The sequence below is a fragment of the Orcinus orca genome, chromosome 10 (genome assembly GCF_937001465.1).
Source record: "Orcinus orca chromosome 10, mOrcOrc1.1, whole genome shotgun sequence".
NCBI classification, from domain to species: Eukaryota; Metazoa; Chordata; class Mammalia; order Artiodactyla; family Delphinidae; genus Orcinus; species Orcinus orca.
The window spans coordinates 36,034,217-36,059,480 of NC_064568.1; the positions used below are offsets into that span (position 1 = coordinate 36,034,217).

At 37.6% G+C, this 25,264-nt stretch overlaps 1 protein-coding gene and 1 non-coding gene across 30 annotated transcripts in view; both read left to right on the forward strand.

The window, feature by feature from the left end:
• PBRM1 (polybromo 1) overlaps window positions 1-25,264 on the forward strand; it is a 101,968-nt gene that overhangs the window by 47,060 nt on the left and 29,644 nt on the right. For all 29 annotated transcript variants that reach the window (XM_033424561.2, XM_033424558.2, XM_049716043.1 and 26 more), the window contains 6 exons: window positions 1,500-1,605; window positions 4,868-5,510; window positions 8,960-9,171; window positions 17,132-17,317; window positions 18,222-18,379; window positions 19,005-19,268. In XM_033424561.2, the coding sequence (XP_033280452.1) occupies window positions 1,500-1,605; window positions 4,868-5,510; window positions 8,960-9,171; window positions 17,132-17,317; window positions 18,222-18,379; window positions 19,005-19,268 (1,569 nt within the window). The remainder of the gene's footprint in view (window positions 1-1,499; window positions 1,606-4,867; window positions 5,511-8,959; window positions 9,172-17,131; window positions 17,318-18,221; window positions 18,380-19,004; window positions 19,269-25,264) is intronic.
• TRNAG-GCC (transfer RNA glycine (anticodon GCC)) lies at window positions 14,584-14,656 on the forward strand. Its single transcript has one exon. It is a non-coding gene; the product is annotated as a tRNA-Gly (tRNA).

Genomic DNA, 25,264 nt, shown 5'->3' on the forward strand with positions numbered 1-25,264 from the left:
ACATGTTTCAAGTGTACAACATAGAGATCTGATATTTATATATTGCAAAATGATCACTGCAGTAAGTCTAGTTAACATCCATCACCATATGTAGTTACAAATTTTTTTTCTTGTGATAAGAACTTTTGAGATCTATTCTCTTAGCAACTTTCAAATATGCAATACAGTATTATTAACTATAGTCACCATACATTACATCCCCATGACTTATTTATTTTATAACTGGAAGCTTGTACCTTTTATCTCCTTCATTCGTTTTGCCCGTCCCCCACCCCCACCTCAGGCAGCCACCAATCTGTTCTCCATATCTATGAGCTTGGGGTTTTTTTTTGGAGGGGGCTGTTTTTAGATTCCATATAAGTGAGATCATACAGTATTTGTCTTTCTCCATCTTAACTTATTTCACTTAGCATAATGCCCTCAATATTCATCCACGTTGTCTCAAATGGCAAGATTTCATTTTTTTTATGGCTGAATAATACTCCTGTGTGCGTGTGACATTTTCTTTATCCATTCATCCATTGATGGATGCTTAGATTGTTTCCTTATCTTGGCTATTGTAAATAATGCTGCAGTGAACATGTATTGGGGTACATAGATCTTTTCTGAGTTTTCTTTATCTACTTTAAATCTCCCAGAAATAAAAGTACATTTTCAAATTGTTTATTTCCTTTCTTATACTATTACATTTCAATATAAAATGAAGTAGGCACTGAGGGTGCTTGTGATCAAAGAAATGGTTCTCTCTGTCATAGGAGTTTACACTGTCCTCAGTGTCATTGGCCAATGTGCCACTTGTCTGCCACTGGTAAAGAAAAAAGCCACCCTTACAAGAGGTTGCCAAAGAAGAGAGGTCAGTTATTCCCTCAGCCCCTCTGCTCTGGGGCAGTCAGGGAGGAGAGCCTTTGTGGGGGGAGTGGGAGGAGGCAGCTGTGGGAGCAAAACAGTTGGGTGCGTAACCTTGTCCTTGGCTCTGTGTTACCACCTTTGGCCCAGTCTTCATAGAGAGAGAGCCTCAGCAGGGATTGTTGCTTTTCACAAATCAGATTCCAGGCTGTGAACGCACACTGGTGTTAAATCCCTTCTAATGTTTGAGATGGTTCTCTCCAACTATCAGATGTTTTTAATTTTTAATTTCCATTGAGCTAAGTCTGGCTACCTTGAGGGTCCAGTGCAAGAGAGATTTATGAAGAAACAACACACGTAAATATATTTCAGAACTTCTGCAAAAACTTGCAATGATTCTAGTACAGTAGTTCTCAAACTTTAGCCTGCATGGGTGTACATTAGAGTCACCTGGAAAACTTTAAACAACAAACCAGTTGAGGCTGAGGCCCACCCCACGGAGGTGTGATTTTGTTGCTCTGTAGTGATCTCAGGCTTTATTTCTTTAGTTCTCAACTATCCTATGTTTTTAAAACTTCTTTATGGATGTATATTATACTTCAGTGGAAAGCTTCTTAAAAAATAATTTTAATTATATTTGTAATTAAATATAGGTGTACAATGATGCGCACATCCTGGAGAAGTTACTCAAGGATAAAAGGAAAGAGCTGGGCCCACTGCCTGATGATGATGACATGGCTTCTCCCAAACTCAAACTGAGTAAGGCAGCCTCACACTTCATTGTTCAGTTCAGTCCATCAAGGATAAATTGCTGATTTACTGAAATAATATTTAATTAATTGGTGAATATAATTGAACTTGTACTACAGCATGGAGTTTCTTGCTTCCTTTTAAGCACTGTCTTCTGTATTTTAAGTAAACATAAAAGCATGTGAGGAATAGAAGAATATAATGTCAAAGGTTTTGCTTTCTTGAATGCAGTGGACATTTTGTAAATGTTAAATAGTAAGAATAGATATTTTTTCTACATGTGATGCCTGGAAGAGTATAGTGGCAGATTTTATTCTATTTTATTTTTTTTGTATGTTTGTTTGCTGATTATTAGAATTAAAGATTAGTCCCAGTAGTTCCTCCTAGACAGAATTTGAGAGGTTAGAGATGTCTAGCCACTGTACTGTAAGTTAACTTGGCTGTCTTTTTTTTTTTTTTTTTTTGCGGTTCGTGGGCCTCTCACTGTCGTGGCCTCTCCCGTTGCGGAGCACAGGCTCCGGACACGCAGGCTCAGCGGCCATGTCTCACGGGCCCAGCCGCTCCATGGCATGTGGGATCTTCCCGGACCGGGGCACCAACCCGTGTCCCCTGCATCGGCAGGCGGACTCTCAACCACTGCGCCACCAGGGAAGCCCTTGGCTGTCTTTTGAGCGTAGTCTGTGGATGGTTGTTTGGTTGAAAACTGTGAGAGAGAAGAGAGACAGCAAAAACAATTAGTACCATTGGGCTAAAGAAGAGGTTTCTGCCTTATTTAAAATATATAAGTAAAATAAATACCAAGCAAATGACAGTGGTGGTGTCAAATATTCTTTAGAGTCGTATTTGCTGAAAAGGGAAAAAACAAACAGACCCTGATTTTTTATATGAAATGACTGTAAACTGAATTTACAATAGCTTTGGGTATGATTTATTGCTAAGTGATCATTCCTTTTTGTCATGCCATTCATTTATCTCTTCATGGAATTGTAAAAGCACACAGAAGGTTTGCAGAAACGAAAACCTTCTAATTTATAGGGATATAATGCCTTTTAAAACTAGAATTCATTATACAAGTTGAGTTAGGAAACTAATGACAGATAGATACTTTAACAATAACTATCTAAATATATATAAATACATTTTTCTTTAAGTTCAGGGAAAGGAGATTTTAACATGCAATGTTAATTTTTTCATTTCTCAATTTTATGAAAAATTCAAAACATATATAAGTATAAAGAACAGTACAGTGAATCCCTGTATATACCTGTTACTCAGCATTTATCAAGATTCTGCCATACTTATTTCCTGTCTTCCCTTTTTTCCTTCTTTTTTCTTTGTTCTGAATTATTTTAAGCCAAATCCAATCATGTGATTTTATTTCTACATAGTTCATTATGCATCTCTAAAATACGCAGATATTTTCTTAAATAGCCATGAAGTCATTGTCACACCTAACAAAATTAGGAGTTTCTTGGTTTCATCTAATACCTGAAAAATTTTCAGATTTTACTGATTGTCTCACAAATGTATATTTATAGTTGGTTTCTTCAAATCAGGATCTAATTAAGTTCTATATATTACATTTGATTATTTTGTCCTTAAACTCATAGTTTAGAGGAGTCCCCCTCCTTTTTTTATCCTCATGCCATTAACTCTAGAAACCTGGTCACTTTATTGTGCAGTCCAAAGTTCTGGATTAGTTAGTTCACTTCCTTGTGATGTCAGTTAACTTTTTCCTTTATTTCCCTTATTTCTCATAAATGGAAGTTAACTTTAAAGGCTTGATTAGATTCAGTTTCAACTTGGCAAATAAGGTCCACACATTGCATTTGATTGATAGTTCTTTTAATCTATAAATTCCCCTCCCTCTCTTTTTTTCCCTTGCAGTTTGTTGAAGAAATTATTTGTACTATAGTTTCCCACAGTCTAGGTTTTGCTAATTGTGTCCCTTTGCTGTAGTTTCACGTGTTCTTTTGTCCTTTTTAGTTCCTATAAATTGGTAGTCGATCAGATTTAGATTTAAATTTGATTCTCCCCTCCCTTTGACACAGAAACTGACTTCAGAGGTGATATAGTGTCTTCCATCAGGTGGCACGTAATATCTGGTTGTTTCTTTAAATTATGTTAATAGCTATTGATGCTTAATTCATTGAAGAGCTGTTAGATAGTGATAGTTTAGTTTTATCATTCCTTGCTCATTTACTAACTGGAATACTTCTATATAAATAAACTTTGCCTCATCCAGTGTTTGGTTACCCAGTGGTATGGTTTTTTTGTTTGTTTGTATATATTGTTCGGTTTTTGAAAGGATAAAAGCTAGATTTTTTTTCCCCTTTTATTTACCAGTTTTCAAAATAATGAAATACAAAGAAAATAATGCATTGGTTTACTAAAGTCCTGCAACATCTACCCTATTGTTTGTTTGTTTGTTTTTATTTATCATTAAGAACTACTAGATTTAAACATATTGCTGAGTTTTATAACCCATTGCAATTATGGTTCTTGTTGATATTTACGTTGTCCGAGACTGGCTGCTATGGTCTTTTTTTTTTTTTTTTTTTTTTTTTTTTTCCTGCTATGGTCTTTTGACCTGACCATGGTAAGAAGTCATTGGTAGATTCTTTACTGTCTAGTGTTTCAAGCTATACCAGGCTCATCTTGTATAGACTAGGAATTAGCCATTTGCCAAAGAGCTACTAACATTAGTATTTGAAATCAGTATTCCAGAGCTATAGTCTTTATAGTCAAAATTATATAGGGGTATACTGCAACTGGGTTGGTCACTGTTTCTAGAATTTTCAGTGGACAGAGCTAAGAAATTTTGTGTGTGTGTATTTTATATTTAAAGAGAAAATACATCTTAAGTTCGTACTGATACTCCCAGTTGAGATTCAAGGCCACAAGGTTTTTATTCAGTGTCCTCTGTTTTAACATCTTGATCTCTTTTTCTCCCTTGATGAAAATCTCAGTTCTCAAGGATACCATAGGAGATGGAGTTAGAGTGTCACATAGCTACTCATTTCCTTTATTCTACCTTATTCACAACTATCTCAACATAATAGTACTTACTATCCCACCAAAAATATGAGTAGTGAAAACAGTTTTTCTAGTTCTTTCTTTGTTGATAGGGTATGTTTCACTAGAAATATACTAATTACTGTGTTTTATAAATCACTTGGAATAGTCCCTTCCTTGTGGTTCTGCTACCAACTTTTTACAAATTTAGGTTCATATAGTTTATTTTATCCATTTAATATAAATCTTTCTTTAGGTAGGAAGAGCGGTATTTCTCCTAAAAAATCAAAATATATGACTCCAATGCAGCAGAAACTAAATGAAGTCTATGAAGCTGTAAAGAACTATACTGATAAGAGGGGTCGCCGCCTCAGTGCCATATTTCTGAGGCTTCCCTCCAGATCTGAGCTGCCTGACTACTATTTGACCATTAAAAAACCCATGGACATGGAAAAAATTCGAAGCCACATGATGGCCAACAAATACCAAGATATAGACTCCATGGTTGAGGACTTCGTCATGATGTTTAACAATGCCTGTACATACAATGAGCCCGAGTCTTTGATCTACAAAGATGCCCTTGTCCTACACAAAGTCCTGCTTGAAACTCGGAGAGACCTAGAAGGAGATGAGGACTCTCATGTCCCAAATGTAACCTTGCTGATTCAGGAGCTTATCCATAATCTTTTTGTGTCAGTCATGAGTCATCAGGATGATGAAGGAAGATGCTACAGTGATTCCCTAGCAGAAATTCCTGCTGTGGATCCCAGTTTTCCAAACAAACCTCCTCTTACTTTTGACATAATTAGGAAGAATGTTGAAAATAATCGCTACCGGCGGCTCGATTTATTTCAAGAGCATATGTTTGAAGTATTGGAGAGGGCAAGAAGGATGAATCGGTATGTTTTCAAAACCATTTCCTTTTGAGAAGGTGTGACATTTAATGTAAAACAGAAGAAAGAATTTTGCTTTGATGTGCTATTTCAGCATAGGTACATGATTACAGTTGATGGGGTGCTATTTTGAATTTTAATTAGCCAAAACTTATAGAGAGCAAGTATAAGTATAGTCTGTGAAGGAGAGAAGGCACACTACTAAATTGTCTAGAGTAGGGCCAATGAGGGGAAGGAATGAGACAAAATTGAAGATCTGTTGAAAAACATAAACTTTTAAAATATAGCCTTTTGTAGAACATGTATTTTTAATGGATAAAATGCTTTCAATTAGAAATTGTAATATGATTTCCTTTTAAAGTTTGAGTTCAATGCAAGCATGCTTTAAATAAATTAAAATAGCTCTAAGATACTGATCTGAGGTTAGACTGATTTAAATTTGATTGTCATTTCAGATATCTAAAAGGGCTTCTTTTTAATCTCAGATTCGTCACTTTTAAGTTCATTCTGTAGACATTAAATGTTCTAAAAGAAGAAGAAATCAAATTTAAATTTCCATCAAACTTAAATTCCCTTCTAATTTTGATCTGTTCTGTATATTTGCCACACAACAATAGTATATACTCAGCTGTGGAAACAGTTTCAGTTCAGCAATTACAGTGTGTCTTCTATATGCTCTTGAGGTCACTTGGGGGGAATATAAAAAGTTAAAAATACAAACCCTACCTTCCTGGAGCTTATAGTCTATCATGCTGAGAGCTAGACCTTTAGTCACTGAGCATGGGGTGATTCCAGCTGAGGAATCTGTGAAGCCTGGGTTTGCTCTGGCTCTTGAAAGAAAAATTAAAAGTAATGTAATGTTTGATGTTCCTGTTGAGCGCCTGCCCTTTGTAAAGCACCATGCTAAGTACTTCATGTACATAATCTCTAACCCTTATAATAGCCATTCTAGGTAGGTGATAATCTTCCTAATTTTTATACGAAGATGTACACGACAGAGAGAAATACATTGCCAAAGTCACACAACTAGTAAGTGGCTTGGCTCATCTTGTTCCCCACTGTAGAGAGCCACTGCTGAGCCAGTCACCAAGACGCCAGTCATCCCTTATCACAGCCAGGGATGATAAGACTTGAGCTGTGTGCTCTAAGCGCTTGAAGTCTGACAATTGGGATAGCCCCTATGCTTAGGGAAAAATAATTCCAGGCATGAGATAACGTTTAACAACTTGATATTTAGTAAAAGATGGTGGAGTAAAGGAACTGCGTTAGAGTTCTAAAAAGGCATGAGATGTCAGAGAAGAATGGGAAAATGGGTGGGATTCAGATAAGGTAAGTGGTATGAGTAAAGGTATAGGGTTAGGAAATGAATATAGTGTGTTCAAGAGACCCGTGGAGTTGGGGTCAGATTGGGGAGGCCCTTGAGTGACACATTTAGTAAATGGTCCTTATTCTTCAACAGTGCAGATAGAAATAAAGAGAAATATGGAGGGACATATTGTAGTCAAAATCTGCATTCATTTATTTGTTTTCATTTATTCAACAAATGTTTATTGAGTGACTACCAGTTATGAGAATGTTCTGGATACTTGGTATATACCAGTAGACAAAACAGACGAACCCTGCTCTCATGGAGCTTAGAGTTCCACTCTTATTCACAGTTTACTTAAATAGTCCTTAAGTCTAAAGTCACTCCTCTCCTCCCTGCCCCCCTACCTTACCCCCAGTATATCTTGGGGTTAGTTCTGTGAGTCTTCCAAAATAGACTTGTCTCTTAGATTATTAGCAACTTTGTTTCTTATATAGATGACTGGCAACTTTGTTTCTTGTATAGATGACATGATTATTTTAAGAATTAAGCAGATTTGTATCTCTAGGCAATGAGCTCTTTTGCTTCTAGCATTGTTGACATGGTTAGTTTTTGCTTTTGAGGCCTAGGAGGTAGAGTCCAAGGTGACTTTACAGTATTCCCCTTTTTACCAACGGTTTCACTTTCTGCAGTTTGTTACTCGAGGTCAACCAAGGTCTGAAAATATTAAATGGAAAAACCCAGAACTAAACAATTTGTAAGTTTTATAAATTACACACTGTTCTGAGCACATGATGGAATTATGAATCTGCCCTTTCATTGTAATGTGGATTATCAAAAGTGTTTTCAGTTTTAATTTTATACTTAAAATTGTAAGCTCTTGTAAAATTAATTTCAAGCGAACAGTCTTCAGAAGTCTCTGTTCAGAAAATAGGCATCAAAATAGTGCCCTAGGAGTTTTTTTCCCTTGGCCAGTTTTATTTTTATTGCTTTCCTACAAGTGTTAGCATTTCTATAACCTGAAAAGATTTTAGAATCTTTCTTGAAACATCCATTTAGGTTGTTATTGGCAGTGTTTTAGATTGCCAGTTCACCTTTGCTGGTGAGAAGCATTCTGGAGGCTTCGTTCAAGTTTGATGCTCTAGTGATCCGTATCAGCAAACAGCTGACTGGGCTTGCTACACCATCCACACTAGCCTGACCAGAATGTCTCCATGACTGCTGCTAATAAGTCTTTGTCTCTGGTTACCTTTGTGCATAATTTTTTAGACCCTGATATTCTTAGTTAATAGAATTATCTTCCTTCCTCAGACCAACAGTGGATTAGAAATAGTAATAGTAATAGAATTTCTATTACTAGAATAGTAATATTAATAGAAATAGTAATAGAATTTCTCTGAGTCTAAATTCTGATGTTCATTTTGCCCAATCCTCTCATTTTATAAATGGTGAAAGAATCTTTTAAAAGTTTTCAGTATGACACAGATAATTTTTTTTCTATCTTTCACTATGTTGCCTCTGGTGATTCCCCAGAATTATGTAGTTATTTCTGGGAAACTAACATGAACGCTGACTCTGAGGCCTGTAACCATTTTACGATGCCCTTAGGATTTGGCAGTTTAGGTTCAAATATTCATGGAGTCCTACCAGCCTAAGCAACCATGATATAGATCCAAAAAGAAGAAAATGGGCTAAATCTTTTGTTAATACCTTATACAGTGTGTTGGTCCCTTAACTAAGAGAAAGTAAAACTTAATTCAAAGATTAGATGCAAGTAAGTGCTGCACATGGTGTGGAGCCTTAGTATAGTCCCTGACTGTGGCAACCCCCTTCTGTTGCCAAAATCAGCTAATGAACATGCTGTTTCTCCCCAGGAAGCTGTATGAGGCCTTTCCTTTTACATGAGATGTACAAGGAGTGAGCCTTAAGGAAAAGGAAACTGGTGAGCATGAGGCTCACCAAGGTAAAATTACACTTCAGATTCTGTTCTAACAAATTTTAAGGAGATAGCCTTATTAGAACTGCACAGAAGTTACCATTATATCAATTAATGCATTAAAGAAGCATTTCATAGAATGCTTTAACATATAAGCAGGGTGCTTAAAAGAAGCAGCTTGTGTGTCAGTGAATACTCTTAATGCTATTATAGGACAGATTCTGAAATATATGAGGATGCGGTAGAACTTCAGCAGTTTTTTATTAAAATTCGTGATGAACTCTGCAAAAATGGAGAGATCCTTCTTTCACCAGCACTCAGCTATACCACAAAACATTTACATAATGATGTGGAGAAAGAGAAAAAGGAAAAACTACCGAAAGAAATAGAGGAAGATAAACTAAAACGAGAAGAAGAAAAAAGAGGTTAGTTTCTTTCATTTTATTAAATATGAAGAAACATTATTATGATCTGTCCTAGCTGGTCTTATAATTACCTGTGGAGCAGAGTCCTGTTTGTGTAAATGAAGACTCAGGGTGTTGGCTCTTTCAAAACAGACGTGGTAAGATGGGAAATGTTTTTGTCACTATCAATTTGTTCATCAGACTGGAAATGGTTGGAAGTTATACGTGACACAGCTGTTATTCTAGTATTTCAAGAACAGAGTTAATTAATTCACAAGTGTGGAAGCTAAATACCTCTTAATACTATTGGTAGATAAAAACCTAAGGGGCACAGCTGGGCCTAGAGAGCATTCTCAGCAGTGCATAAAGTTTCTGCCCCATTGTTCAACAGCATGGCTGTCCTCATATGGACTCAGCCAGGTAAGTAGATTATATTTTGTTTTTGTTTCAATTTATTTATTTATTTATTTATTTATGGCTGTGTTGGGTCTTAGTTGCGGCACGCAGGATCTTTCGTTGCGGTGCGTGGGCTTTTCTCTAGTTGGGGTACGCAGGCTCCAGAGCACGTGGGCTCTGTAGCTGCCGCATGCAAGCTTAGTTGCCCCACAGCATGTGCGATCTTAGTTCCCCGATGAGAGATCGAACCCGTGTTCCCTGCATTGGAAGGCGGATTCTTAACCACTGGACCACCAGGGAAGTCCCCAAGTAGATGATATTTTGGTTGAACCACATAACTAGGAGGAAATTTTTATTTTAATTGTATCAACCTAAAAATGTTACTTTGAGTCACTTGCCAGAATTTAGAAATATTTGAAAGTAGGAACTTTTATTTGAAATTTAATCGTTTCTGAAAAAGTTAGAATTCACATAAATACCTAGAATATATAACTTTCCAAACATTAGATTGAGTAAAGGAATAATAACACTATTAACTTTATAACGTTTATGGAAGTATATATGTGACACAACTAGCACAAAGGAATGGAGCTGTATTGGAGCAAAGTTGCAATATTGAATGAAACTAAATCACTGTTAACCTGAAATAGATGGTGACAAGTTAAAGATGCATATTGTAATACCAGTAATAACAAAGAGAAAAAGTCAATACAGGAATTAAAATGATATGCCAGAAATACTTGCTTAACACAAAAGAGGGTAGTAAAGGAGGAAAAAAGGAACAAAAAAATAAGACAAAAAAAATAGCAAAATGGCAGACTTGAATTCAATCATATCAGTAATTACATACTGTGAATAGACTAAACACTCCATTCAAAATGCATTGGTTATCAGACTGAATTTTAAAAGTAAGATCCAACTGTATACTGTCTATAAGAGATTCATTTAGATTTGGACACAAATAGGTTGAAAGGAAAATGAAGGGAAAAGATATACCATGGAAATAGTAACCATAGTGAGTTGGAGTGACTATATTAATCAGACAAATAGACTTTAAGAAATATTACTAGAGTTGAAGGGGGACATTTTATAATGTTAAAAGGGTCAAGAACGTATAATACTTATAAATGTGTATGCACCTAACAGTGGAGCCCCAAAATACATGAAGCAAAAACTGACAGAATTGAAGAGAAATAGTTAACAGTTATAGTCTCAATACACCTTTCTCAGCAAATGACAGACTAACTAGACCAAAAATTGGCAAAAGTATGACTTAAATAAGATTGCTGTAGACTGAATGTTGTGTCTCCCACCAAAATTTGTATGTTGTAGCCTCCAGTATGTTGGTATTTGGAGATGGGGCCTTTAGGATGTAATTAGGTTTGGATGCAGTCATGGGAGTGGAGCCACTACAGTGGAATTGGTGCTGTTGTAAGGGGATGAAGAGTGAGAAGACAACTGTTTATGAACCAGGAAGTGGACCCTCACCAGACACCAAATCTGCCTCCAGAACTGTGAGAAATGGATGTTTATTGTTTAAGCCACCCCATTTATGGTGGGTGTTCTTACAGCAACCTGAGCTCTAGGACAAGGACTGTCAACTAGCTTGACTTGACTGACGTGTAAAACACTATACCCAATGACTGCAGAATACACATTCTTTTAGAGTGTACATGGAACATTGTCTAGAATGGACCATGTGCTGGGTCATAAAAGTTTAAAAAATTTTAAAAGATTGAAATCATACCAAGTTCTTTTTTTTTTTTTTTTTTTATTTTTGGCTGTGTTGGGTCTTGTTGCATGCGGGCTTTCTCTAGTTGTGGCAAGCGGGGGCAACTCTTTGTTGCTGTGCATGGGCTTCTCATTGCGTTGGCTTTTCTTGTTGCAGAGCGCGGGCTCTAGGTGTGCGGCCTTCAGTAGTTGCGGCACGTGGGCTCAATAGCTGTGGCTTGCAGGCTCTAGAGTGCAGGCTCAGTAGCTGTGGCACACGGGCTTAGTTGCTCCGCGGCATGTGGGATCTTCCCAGACCAGGGCTCGAACCCGTGTCCCCTGCATTGGCAGGCGGATTCTCCACCACTGTGCCACCAGGAAAGTCCCAGGTTTTTAATTTTGAGACAGAAGATTCTTCTCTTGAGAAATGGACCAGGCAGTGGGGATCTAAAGATAACATCTGGTCCTCAGTGAAATCCATCCAGCTCTATGTATGCATGGAGAGCTTCCAGTCAGCTTTTTAAAGCGTTTTACTTTTGTTTCTTTTTTTTTTTTCTTGGCTGCACCACACAGCATGTGGGATCTTAGTTCCCAGACCAGGGTCAGACCCACGCCCCCTGCACTGGAAGCACAGCATCTTAATCACTGGACCACCAGGGAAGTCCCTAAAGTGTTTTACTTTTTTTTTTTTCTGCAGTATGCGGGCCTCTCACTGTTGTGGCCTCTCCCGTTGCGGAGCACAGGCTCCGGATGCGCAGGCTCAGCGGCCATGGCTCACGGGCCCAGCCGCTCCACGGCACGTGGGATCTTCCCGGACCCGGGCACGAACCCGTGTCCCCTGCATCGGCAGGCAGACTCTTAACCACTGCGCCACCAGGGAAGCCCAAGTGTTTTACTTTTAAATAGAAGCAGATGTTTATTTAAATGGGACCAAATATTTAAGGGAAAATTCTCTAAGATGTTAAAATAGAGAGCAAAACAAAAAATGGAACTTGGAAGAAACAAAGAAATTGAAGGTAGCAGGAGAAAATTTTTTTTAAAAACCAACTAACTGGACCTTCAGAGAGATGACAAGCTACTGTATCCATAAAACAAGAACAGAAAGCCATAAAAAGTGAACATTTGCAGAACAGAAAATTTCTTGGAAATTAAAAATATGGCATACCCACAGTTAAAGAAAATATTCACAAATCATTATATCTGATAACGGTCTAGTATCCAGAATATGCAAAGGACTCCTACAGTTCAACAACAACCAAACAACACAATTCAAATGTGGGCAAAAGATTTGAATAGATATATCCTCAAAGAAATTATAGAAATGGCCATAAGCACATGAAAATTAATGTTCAACGTCATTAGGGGAATGAAAATGAAAATTACTGTGAGATACCACTTCACACCCTTTAGGATAACTGTTATGCAACAAAAAAAAAAAGATACAAGTGTTGGTGAACATGTGGAGAAATTGGAACCCTCATAAATTGCTGGTGGAAATGTAAAGTGGTGCAGCCACTATGGAAAACAGTTTGGCAATTTGTTTAAAAGCTAAACATTTCATTACTATATGATCAATAAGTTCTGCTCCTAGGTATGTATCCAAAAGAACTGAAACCAGGGACTCAAGCAGATACTTGTATACCAATGTTCATAGCAGCATTATTCATAATAGTCAGAAGACAGAAACAACCCAAGTATCCATCACAGATGAATGGATAAACAAAATGCAGTATTTACATACAGTGGAATATTATTCAGCCATAAAAGTAAAGAAGTTCTAATACATACTACAAGGTGGATGAACCTTGAAAATATTATGCTATCTGAAATAAGCCAGGCACAAAAGGACAGATGCTGTGTGATTTCACGTATATGAGGTACCTAGAATACCAAATTCATGGAGAGACAAAGTAGATTAAAGGTTACCAGGCTGTGCGTAAGAAAGATAAGGAGTTATTATTATTTAATGGTTACAGAGTTTCTGTTTGGATTAAAGAAAAAGTTTTGGAAATAGTGGTTATGGTTACACAACATTGTGAGTATAATTAATGCCACTGAATTATACACTTAAAAATCGTCCAGAGCTTCCCTGATGGCGCAGTGGTTAAGAATCCGCCTGCCAGTGCAGGGGGCACGGGTTTGAGCCCTGGTCAGTGAAGATCCCACATGCCGCGGAGCAACTAAGCCCGTGTGCCACAACTACTGAGCCTGTGCTCTAGAGCCCGCGAGCCACAATTACTGAAGCCCAACGTGCCTAGAGCCCGTGCTCCACACAAGAGAAGCCACCACAATAAGAAGCCCACGCACCGCAACGAAGAGTAGCCCCTGCTCGCTGCAACTAGAGAAAGCCCACGTGCAGCAACAAAGACCCCACGCAGCCAAAAATAAAATAAATAAATTTATTTTTTAAAAATCGTCGAAAAATGGTGAATTTTATGTGATATATATCTTACCACAATTTTTAAAAATTAATGTAGTATACCAAAAACCATTGAATTTTGCACTTTTAAAAAAATTAGTTAATTTTTGGCTGTGTTGGGTCTTTGCTGCTGCACACGGGCTTTCTCTGATTGCGGCGAGCGGGGGCTACTCTTCGTTGTGGTGTGCGGGCTTCTCATCGTGGGGGATTCTGTTTGTTGTGGAGCACGGGCTCTAGGCACACAGGCTTCAGTAGTTGTGGCACATGGGCTCAGTAGTTGCGGCACACGGGCTTAGTTGCTCCGTGGCATGTGGGATCTTCCCGGATCAGGGATTGAATCTGTGTACCCTGCATTGGCAGGTGCATTCTTAACCACTGCACCACTATGGAAGTGCCGAAGTGTGCACTTTATTTATTTATTTATTTATTTATTTTGCTGTACGCGGGCCTCTCACTGTTGTGGCCTCTCCCGTTGCGGAGCACAGGCTCCTGACGCGCAGGCTCAGCAGCCATGGCTCACGGGCCCAGCCGCTCCGTGGCATGTGGGATCTTCCCACACCGGGGCACGAACCCGTGTCCCCTGCATCAGCAGGCAGACCCTCACCCACTGCGCCACCAGAGAAGCCCGAACTGTGCACTGTAAATAGATGAATTGTATGGTGTATTAATTATATCTCAAGCTTTTAAAAAAAAATGATAGCAGAGTGGGGTTGGGGGATGAGATTAATGTTGTTTAACAGAACAAACTTGCAAAGAGTAGTAAATAAGCTATAGAGATCTAATGCAGAGTACGTAGATATAGACAACAATATTGTCCTATGTAGTGTGGTAAACTGCTGCAGTGGCAACAGTATATAAATAGATCAAAGTAACATGTTGTACACCTTAAATTTACACAATGTGGGATTTCCCTGGTGGTCCAGTGGGTAAGACTCCGCACTGCCAGTGCAGGGGGCCCGGGTTCGATCCCTGGTCAGGGAACTAGATCCTGCATGCATGCCACAACTAAGAAGTCCACATGCCGCAATGAAGATCCATGTGCCTCAACTAAGACCCGGCATAGCCTGCCTAAATAAATAAATAAATAAATAAATAAATAAATAAATTTACACAATGTTATATATCAATTTATTCACTTAAAAAATTGTTTTAAAGATAGCAGAAGGGAAACAGAGAAGGATTAGAAGATAAAGTTGAAGAAATCTCCAAGAAAATAGAACAACAAATAAACAAAGAAAAAGATATCTAAAAGATCAGCTCAGGTGGCCTAGAATCCACATAACTGCAGAACACAGTTCTGCTAGGCTTTCTTCCACTATATAACAAGGACCCCTTTCCTCCACATTTTAATAACTTTTTCTTCTGAGCCTTCAATGCCAAGTCTTTAATATCCATTTCTCTACTAACAGTGTATTCAAGGCAACCTAGGCTTTTTCTGTCATGTTCCTCAAAATTCTTCCAGTCTCTGCTTATTATTCAATTCCAGAGTCACTTTCATATTTTTTTAGGTACTTGTTACTGTAACAACCCCTCTACCGGCTACCAAAATCTAATCTAAATACCATCAACTCGAAAGTCCCAAATCTCATTATTTAAATCGTCTAAACTAGGTGTATGGGTGAGGCTCTGGGTATGGTCCATCCTGAGACACAATTTCTCTTCATCTGTGAACCTGTGAAAGTGAAAAAATAAGTTCTCTGCTCCTACAGTATAGTGATGGAACATGCATAGGATAATAGGGACGTTCCCATTCAAAAAGGGAGAAATGGAAAAAAAAAAAGAGTCATCAATTCCAAGCAGTTTCAAGATCTGGGCAGGCAGACTGCATTAGGCTTCCGGGCATGGAATTAGTTCTCTGTGGCGCCACACTTTGCCCTCTGAATCATCTTTTTTCATGAAAGGTAACACATATTTGCAGCTGAGTTTTATCAGCCTGTTTCCTGTCTCTGGAATTTGGGAGGTTTAACAGCCTTCTATTTTTTTGTACTCTTTCTCCGTTTCAGGCCTGTTGACAGTGTTCCTGCTGGTATAAAATTCTCAAGAACCTTGTGAATATGCTTCCTATGTCACAGGGATTCATTTGATTAATCAACTGCTAGATAACATTTTCCACCCAAAATGGCAAAACTTAAAAAAAAATTATAATACCAGTATTGGAGAGGGAATGGAGAAACAGACCCCCCCCCCCCACTTGTAGCCAAAGAGTGAAGGACTTAAGTTGGTATAGACTTTTGGGGGTCAGTTTGGAATATGCATTTTAAAAACGTTTAACATGCTTATTTCCAGCTCTTCCATGTATGGAAAATTATCCTAAGGAAGTAATCAAAAGAAGTAATCAAAGAAGTGGGCAAAGCTTTTTCCTGAAAAAAACCTATGCTGTTTGCAAATAATGGCTTATATGGGAGCCATTAAAAAGTTTTGGGGCTTTCCTGGTGGCCATTAAAAAGTTTTGGGGCTTTCCTGGTGGCACCTGGTGGTTGAGAGTCCGCCTGCCGGTGCAGGGGACGTGGGTTTGTGCCCTGGTCCGGGAAGATCCCACATGCCGCAGAGCAGCTGGGCCCGTGAGCCATGGCCGCTGAGCCTGCGCGTCCGGAGCCTGTGCTCCGCAACGGGAGAGGCCACAACAGTGAGAGGCCCGCGAACCGCAAAAAAAAAAAAAAAAGTTTTGTTTAGGGACTTCCCTGGTCCAGGTCCAGTGGCTAAGACTCTGCACTCCGAATGCTGGGAGCCTGGGTTCAATCCCTAGTCAGAGAACTAGATCCCACATGCCACAACTAAGAGTTCGCATGCCGCAACTAAAAGATCCCACATGCTGCAACTAAAAAGATGCCCCAACTAACGGTTCTGCGCGCTGCAACTAAAGGATCCCACGTGCTGCAACTTCTGCCGCAACTAAAGATCCCGCGTGCCGCAACTGAGACCCAACACAGCCAAATAAATAAATTTTTTTTTTAAGTTTTGTTTAACAAAAATAAAAATCTTGTTGAAAAGCATTTAATCTCAAGGGAAATGTTCATGATATATTAAGTGTATGCATATATAGTTTACAGTATATTGTATGAAATACATATTCCATATCTCCTCAATTCTAAGATTCCATTATCCTAGGATTACATGATTATCTCTAGGATTACATGATTTACAAGTGACCTGTTTTCTTCTTTATATGTTTGTGTATCATCCAGAATGACTCTAGTGAGCATATATTATTAAGGTGATTATTTTTATTCTGTAGATGCTTTATTTATGTATTTATTTAAATTAATGGCAGTTGGCTGTAATTCACAACGACAGTTTTGAATAGAGGCTATTGGGAATATGGATGTCATACTATTTGTCCTGAATCCTGCCTTTGAGTATCTAGAAAAGAAGTAAATGTATTAGTATGTGTTGTTTCAATCCTGCATCTGTTCCAACATCCCTTTCATGAGAACATTTTTCTCTTTTTTACCGAAGAAGCTGAAAAGAGTGAAGATTCCTCTGGAGCTGCAGGCCTCTCAGGCTTACATCGCACATACAGCCAGGACTGCAGCTTTAAGAACAGTATGTACCATGTTGGAGATTATGTCTATGTGGAGCCTGCAGAGGCCAATCTACAACCACATATAGTCTGTATTGAGAGACTGTGGGAAGATTCTGCTGGTAAGTTCATTTTAAATTGGAGGGCAGATTGGTGAGATGTGACTGTTGTACTCCTCCTTGGTTCCCAGGGAAGGAAATTGTAACTCCGACATTTTATGTGTTCCAACAATAGTTCTACACTGTCAGTAAATGCAGTTAAGTACCCACTATATGAGAAACATAGGATCAAGCACTGTTGGGCAGTGGCCCAGCTGAGTCGAAAGAAATACAACTTTCTGAAGTCTAGTTGAGATTCATTCATTCAACTGATATTTATTAAAAACATACCATGAGCCAAACTCTAGGATGGCAGAGATTCAGAAGAACAAAAGGCCTGTGTTTTGTCCCTGGCAAAACCACTCTGGTAAAAATCACAAATAAAGAAGAAATTGTTATAGACAGACATGTGCCTTAGCTTAGAATTTGATTTCAAAAAGGCTTCCTAGAACAATCGCCTTTAACTTGAGACATAGAGAATGAATAGGAGTTAATGAAACCAAAAGCAAGCAGAAGTGTGATCCAGGCAATCCAATTCTTTCAGCTGTTCATCATGTAAAATACCTTTGTATTCCTTCAGCCAAGAGCTAAATATGTCTTTTAGTATATCTTACATCCTTATAAAAGCACACAGCTTTATGTGTGTCCTGACCCAGCAGAGTAGAGTAGGTCTCATCACCTTCCTTATTCTATTTATTATACATCTTTTAATAGGAGGGGGAAAGTAGCATTTTTTAGGTCTCATTACATTTCATTATTTTAAAGTATTGTTTCTTCTAAGATAATTGTATTAAGGAACCGTGGCCTAAAAGCACCTTGCTAGGTTTAGGCCATGGCAGAATGGATGGAGTATTTGTTCATTTTACAAAGAATATGTTATTTTTGTTAATGGTAATTCTCTTTCTTTCTCTCTCTCTTTGTTTTTGAGGTGAAAAATGGTTGTATGGCTGTTGGTTTTATCGGCCAAATGAAACATTCCATTTGGCTACACGAAAATTTCTAGAAAAAGAAGTTTTTAAGAGTGACTATTACAATAAAGTTCCTGTTAGTAAAATTCTAGGAAAATGTGTGGTCATGTTTGTTAAGGTAAGAAACTCATTAGTCCCAAAACAATAAATTATTCCATGGGAATAAAATTCACAAACACAAAAAATTGATCTTTACAAAATTGATAGCTCTATTTTAAACTGTTGAATTTTTTTTAAGCTGTGTCTCTAGCTTCTGTAAAGATTTGGGGAGAAATTAACCTGAACATGATGGTGAAAGACCATTTGCTGCCTACACTATATAGCTATATGCAGTTAGCTTAAATTTTTTTATATCGGCAGACAACTTTTTAAGGGTGACATTTTCTGAAGGATGATTATAAATTGTTAGTGTGGTTTTAGGTAATAAGGTGCACTTTTTTTTTGTCTATGTAGTATAGGCACATGCCCATAGCTTTAAGGAATATAATAGCTGTATGAAATATTAGTATACTGTCAGAGGAGCAGTTGGTAAGCTAAATAAGCTAAACAGTATGTGGTGAGTAAGGCCATTGAGTATAAGGAAATACTCCTAGATCTCTAGCCATTTACCATTTGTTGTTCACTGTCAAAAAGTCTTAATACTTTAGCTTTTATTTCTTTGCTTGTTTGGTGATTTTATTTGCTTTTTAGTTGATTGGTTTTCAGAAAATTCACCTAATTGATTTTATTCTTATATCCACCAGGAATACTTTAAATTATGCCCAGAAAACTTTCGAGATGAGGATGTTTTTGTCTGTGAATCACGGTATTCTGCCAAAACCAAGTCTTTTAAGAAAATTAAACTATGGACCATGCCCATCAGCTCAGTTAGATTTGTCCCTCGAGATGTGCCCTTGCCTGTGGTCCGAGTGGCCTCTGTATTTGCAAATGCGGATAAAGGGGATGATGAAAAGAACACAGACAACTCAGAGGACAGTCGAACTGAAGACAGTTTTAACTTGGAAAAGGTATGTAGATAATAGCCACGTAGAAAAGAATTTTACATTTCAGAATACCTAGTCTCAAAAATAAATGAATAAAGTACTCAAATTCAGAATTAGAAAAAGAGCAACAATATAAAACCTTAGCCTAGGGACTTCCCTGGTGGCGCGGTGGTTGAGAATCCGCCTGCCATTGCAGGGGACATGGGTTCGATCCCTGGTCCGGGAAGATCCCACATGCCACAGAGCAGCTAAGCCTGTGCGCCACAACTACTGAGCCTGTGTGCCACAGCTACTGAAGCCTGCGTGCCTAGAGCCTGTGCTCCACAACGAAGAGTAGCCCCTGCTCACTGCAACTAAAGCCCGCATGCAGCAACAAAGACCCAACACAGCCAAAAATAAATAAAAAACAAAACAAAACAAAAACAGCGTAATAGAAGGAACTCTAAAAGAAAGAAAGAAATTAATACTTAAAAAACAGAGCAGCAGGGCTTCCCTGGTGGCGCAGTGGTTAAGATTCTGCCTGCCAATGCAGGGGACACGGGTTTGAGCCCTGGTCCGGGAAGATCCCACGTGCCACAACTACTGAGGCCCACACGCCTAGAACCCGTGCTCTGCAACAGGAGAAGCCACTGCAGTGAGAAGCATGCGCACTGCAAAAAGAGTAGCCCCCGCTCACTGCAACTAGAGAAAGCCCGTGTGCAGCAACGAAGACCCAACACAGCCATAAATAAATAAATAAATAAATGAATAAATAGAGCAGCAGAATTAAAAAGGAGACTTCAACAAGTTCAATGAGATAAACTACCAACTATCCTAATAAAGGAAAAAGAAGGGAATTAAGCTTAATATACAAAATATAGAGGAAATTTAAAGACTTGTACATTTCTGTTAATAAGTTTGAAAACCTGAATGAGGGAATTCCCTGGCAGTCCAGTGGTTAGGACTCCATGCTTTCACTGCCAAGGGCCTGGGTTAGATCCCTGGTCAGGGGACTAAGATCCCACAAGCCGCATGGTGTGGCCAAAAAATAAATAAAACAAAACCAAAAAATAATAATAATTTTAAAAACCTGAATGAAGTGAATAATTTTCTAGGGTAATACCAGTTAGTAAAGTGGAATCAAGAAGAGATAACACATGTAAGTGGACAACAACGTGAAGAAATTTTTTTAATGTCAAAGAGCTCACTTCAAAGAGTACTCAGGCCAGATAATTCCATAGGTAAATTCTTTTAAGCCTTTAAATTATTGAAGGACTTCCCTGGCGGTCCAGTGGTTAAGACTGCGCTTCTACTGCAGGGGGCATGGTTTGATCCCTGGTTGGGGAACTAAGATCCCACATGCCGTGTGGGTCGGCCAAAAGAAAAAAAAATTATTGCAGAGCATGGAGAGCAAAGAAAACTTCCCAGTTTGTTTTACCAAGCTGGAATAATCTTGATTCCAAAGTCTGACAAAGTAAAAACAGAAAACTGCAGTTCAGTCTCACTGTATGAATATTGATACAAAAAAATACTTGGGAAAAAAGTATTGTTACAAGTGAAATCAAGTTAGTTTTTTGAGAACAACATGACCAAGTAGGCGGGAGTTCATTCTAGGAATGCAAGGATTGTTCAAAATTAGGAAAATTCAGTAATACCTGTCATTATAATTAGTAGATAAAAGGAGAAATTATCTGATAAGGTATAGTACCAATCTTGATTGAAGTCTTCAGATGGATATTTCCTCAAAGTGATTTTTAAAAATTGTCTTCGTATCTCAAGCCTAGAGTAAAAGAAATTCCTTTTAAAGTTATACACGTGACAGAGGTGCTTTCTGTACCATTATCTGTATTTTTCTGAGAGTAGCCAATGTAGTGAGACAAACAAAACTATTGACAATAAGAGGCAAAATTATTTTTTTGCAGATAATGGAGAGAAATTAACTGAAAAGTTTTTGAAAACAATTCAACAAGTAGAAATTTCAAAATCTATATACAAGTCATTAGCTTTCTTACATAAACAGAACAATAATTCATAAGACTTTTGAAAGTAAAATGAAAATGTTGAATACACTTTAACAACTGTTAGAAAAATCATATGGAAGAAAATATCCAATTCATATGAACAAAAAACATACATTAAGAAATTATCTTAAAAGGAGTATATGGAACCTATGGGAAGAAAGATAGTCTACTGCAGGACATTAAAGACTTGAATAAGTTGTTTTGGAACTTGACAAAATTATTCTAGCATCCTTTTTTTTTTTTTTTTAATTCTAGCATTCTTAGGAAAGAATAAATACATGACAGTTACCAGAAAAAGAAAAACTGAAAGAGTAGTCAAGAGTGCTTTACCCTGCCAAATAGTATTACATTTTACAAAAATACATTTAAAAAAATATTAAGATATTAGCTCAGGGTTGGTCAGTGGAGGGAATAGGCTTTTCACAATTAAATCCAGAATATAAAGATATTCATTCATTTTAGTTTATATATATATATAAAATTTTTTTTAAGTAATTTATTTTTTGGCTGTGTCGGGTCTTTATTGCTGCGCGCAGGCTTTCTCTCTAGTTGCGGCAAACGGGGGCTACCATTCTTTGTGGTGCACAGGCTTCTCGTTGCGGTGGCTTCACTTGTTAAAGAGCACAGGCTCTAGGCATGTGGGCTTCAGTAGTTGGCACACGGGCTCAGTAGTTTTGGCTTGTGGGCTCTAGAGCGCAGGCTCAGTAGTTGTGGTGCATGGGTTTAGTTGCTATCCGGCATGTGGGATCTTCCCGGACCAGGGATTGAACCCGTGTCTCCTGCATTGGCAGGCAGGTTCTTAACCACTGCGCCACCAGGGAAGTCTCTAGTTTTATATATTTTAACTTTTATTTTGAAGTGATTTTAGACTTAACAAATGTGCCAGGTGCTTAACAAAGATAGTACAAAGACATTTCCTTATACTCTTCATTCAGCTTCTGCTAATGTTAACACCTTGTAAAGCATGGTACAAGGATCTAAACCAGAAAATTAACTTTAATACTATTTACTAATCTAGAGACTTGATTCACACTTTCCCTTTTGTCCCACAATCGCCTTTTTTTCCTTCTAGTTTTATTGAGATATAATTGACATATAGCACTGTATAAGTTTAAGGTGTACAGCATAATGATTTGACTTACATATATCATGAAATGATTACCACAGTAAGTTTGGTGAACATCCATCATCTCAATATAGATACAACATTAAAGAAATAGAAAAGAAAATTTTTTTTTCCTTGTGATGAGTACTGTTAGAATTTACTCTCTTAACATCTTTCATATATAACGTACAGCAGTGTTAATTATATTTATCATGTTGTACATTACATCCTTAATACTTATTTATCTTATAACTGGAAGTTTGTACTTTTTTTTTTTTTTTTTTTTGTGGTACGCGGGCCTCTCACTCCTGTGGCCTCTCCCGTCGCGGAGCACAGGGTCCAGACGCGCAGACTCAGCGGCCATGGCTCACGGGCCCAGCCGCTCCGCGGCATGCGGGATCCTCCCAGACCGGGGCACGAACCTGCGTCCCCTGCACCGGCAGGCGGACTCCCAACCACTGCGCCACCAGGGAAGCCCCTGGAAGTTTGTACTTTTTGACCACCTTCATCCAATCCCCCTCTCCCCCTATCCCCTGCCTGGTGTACAACATAATGATTCAGTATTTCTGTATGTTTCAAAATGATCACCATGGTAAGTCTAGTCATCATTTGTCACCATACAAAGATGTTATGTAATTATTCCCCACACTGTACATTTCATACCTGTGATTCATTTATTTTATAACTGAAAGTTTGTATAAAGGTAGTATTTCAGATCAGCAAGAGAGGATGGAATCAAATGATACTGGAAAAACTGGTAGCCATTTGAAAAAAGAAGAAAATAAAACCCACCTGAACTCTACCTCATTTCATATTCCAAAATAAGATATAAACATTAAAAAAGAAACATAAGTTGCTGACATAAGTACATTTACTATTATTTACCTGTAATCTTTTATTCATTTATAAGCTTGGAATGGATCCTTTAGCCATAAAAGAAAAAAAAAAGATCATTTTCTTGATACAATTGACAATATCAATTAGTTTAATGAAACAGTCTAAGGACTGCTGTTTCTAATGTACAAAGAGCTCTTTGAAGTCTAGGGAAAAAATAATACTGGAAAAATGGGCAAAGGACCAAATAGATCATTTATAGAAGGTCATTCAAAAATGTAAGAAAACGTATTAATCTAATAACTTTTAAAATGCCCAACAAACTGACAAGAGGTCTGAAGCCTGATAATACATGCAGCCTGGTGTCAGTGTGGGGTAACACACTCTCATCTCCCATCAGTGGCATTCCCTTTGGCCCTGCTGTTTGATGGCAGGGAATGTGTTCCAACATAGTACTCAACTAGGTATGCCAAAGGCTGACGTAAGTGTTGTTTGTAAAAGCAAAACCCTAGGCCAAACCCAAATGCCTGTGAATGGGAATTAAGTTGTTATACATCCATTCATATAATGCAAACTGTGCAGCCAGCAAAAGGAATTAACAGGTTGCAGAATGGGATGTGGTTCCATCATTACTCAAAAAAATCAAAATGTATGTTTACATATATGTATGTGTAAATAACATGGAAAACTATAAACTGAACTGGATGATTATCTCTAGGGTTAGATCACAGAAGACTTGTTTTTTAAATTTTACATACTCTAATGTTTGAATTATTTCCAACAAATACACTTTTTATATAAAGGAGAAAAATAAAGTTTTTAAATTGTTAATGTAAAAACTGGAAAAACTGAATTTTTAGTATCCTAGAAAAAATATCCATTTTAGTGTCCTTACAGTGTTTTTAAGAGAAAAGGAGCTTGAGAAAAAACATGTTATTTTTTACATTTTACCAATATGTCTGGGAATCATAGAGACATTAATTTTAAAAGAAGAAATGTCAGTGGAAGTCAATGTGGGAAATAAATTTGTTATTATTGTCATTAGAATTCATAAGTCCCCAGTGTCCTCTCTATGTATGAGTTACTTTTCTTAGTCTCATGTATTTATTTTAATATTGCATGGCCAAAACATGTCATGCTAAGAAATTTTTAGATGAATAACTAGAACAGAACCCATTCCTGAAATAAAAATGTATTCTTAATCTCAGGGCTTTCTTTTTCATAGCTTCCATTCCTTCAGGTGCTCCTCACCCAGCATATATGTGGGACCTCTCTCTTTCTTAAGGATTTTCCAGGAAGTCCATTTCAGTACCACATTTGAAATCATAAAGATCAAAACATTAAATTATTTTGGACAGTCTAAAGGAGATTTTTTTTCCCTTAAGTTTGAAGTTTCAGATATTCTCAGGGAGATATTCTCAGTAGAAAATTTGGGGGGTGTTCTGCCATTTCCTCAGCTTTTATGTGTTTTAGAGCTTTTATATTTAAAACACCTAGTGCTGTGCTCAGTATCTGCTAGGTTCTCAGTAAATTATGTTTCTTATTTTCATTAGTCAGAATTATCTTTTATTTTTCTTCTGAGTCAGGCATTATTCTGTGTACGTAACATGAATTGTGTCATTTAAGCTTCCTAACAGCCCCACCTGATGGGCACAATATCTTCATTTTACAGATGATGAACCTAAGGCATAAGAGGTCAAGTAATTTACCCATGTCACAGCAGCCAGTAGGTGACAGACCCTGTTATTTATTCAAAAACAGAGTATGTGTGTTTATGTCATAGAGGCTATGCTGTTCCTTTCCATGTTGGAATAAATCAAAATGATAAAATTTTTAAATCAGTCAGTTGTTAATGTGAAGAAATGTGGTGAAGAGGAAGCTTGTGTAGAATTTGCTCCTTATCTTTTTAACAGTTGCATGAGGCTGTTTTCTGTATGCTGATAAGTCTTCTCCATTGCTTTTTTTTTCCTAAAGTCTGTGAGAATGGGGGAAGAAAAGAGAGGGGAATAAAACAGTCTTGGAGTAACATTATTTTATGAAAATTAACTAGAAATTTAAAATAGATACAATATTTGATAAGA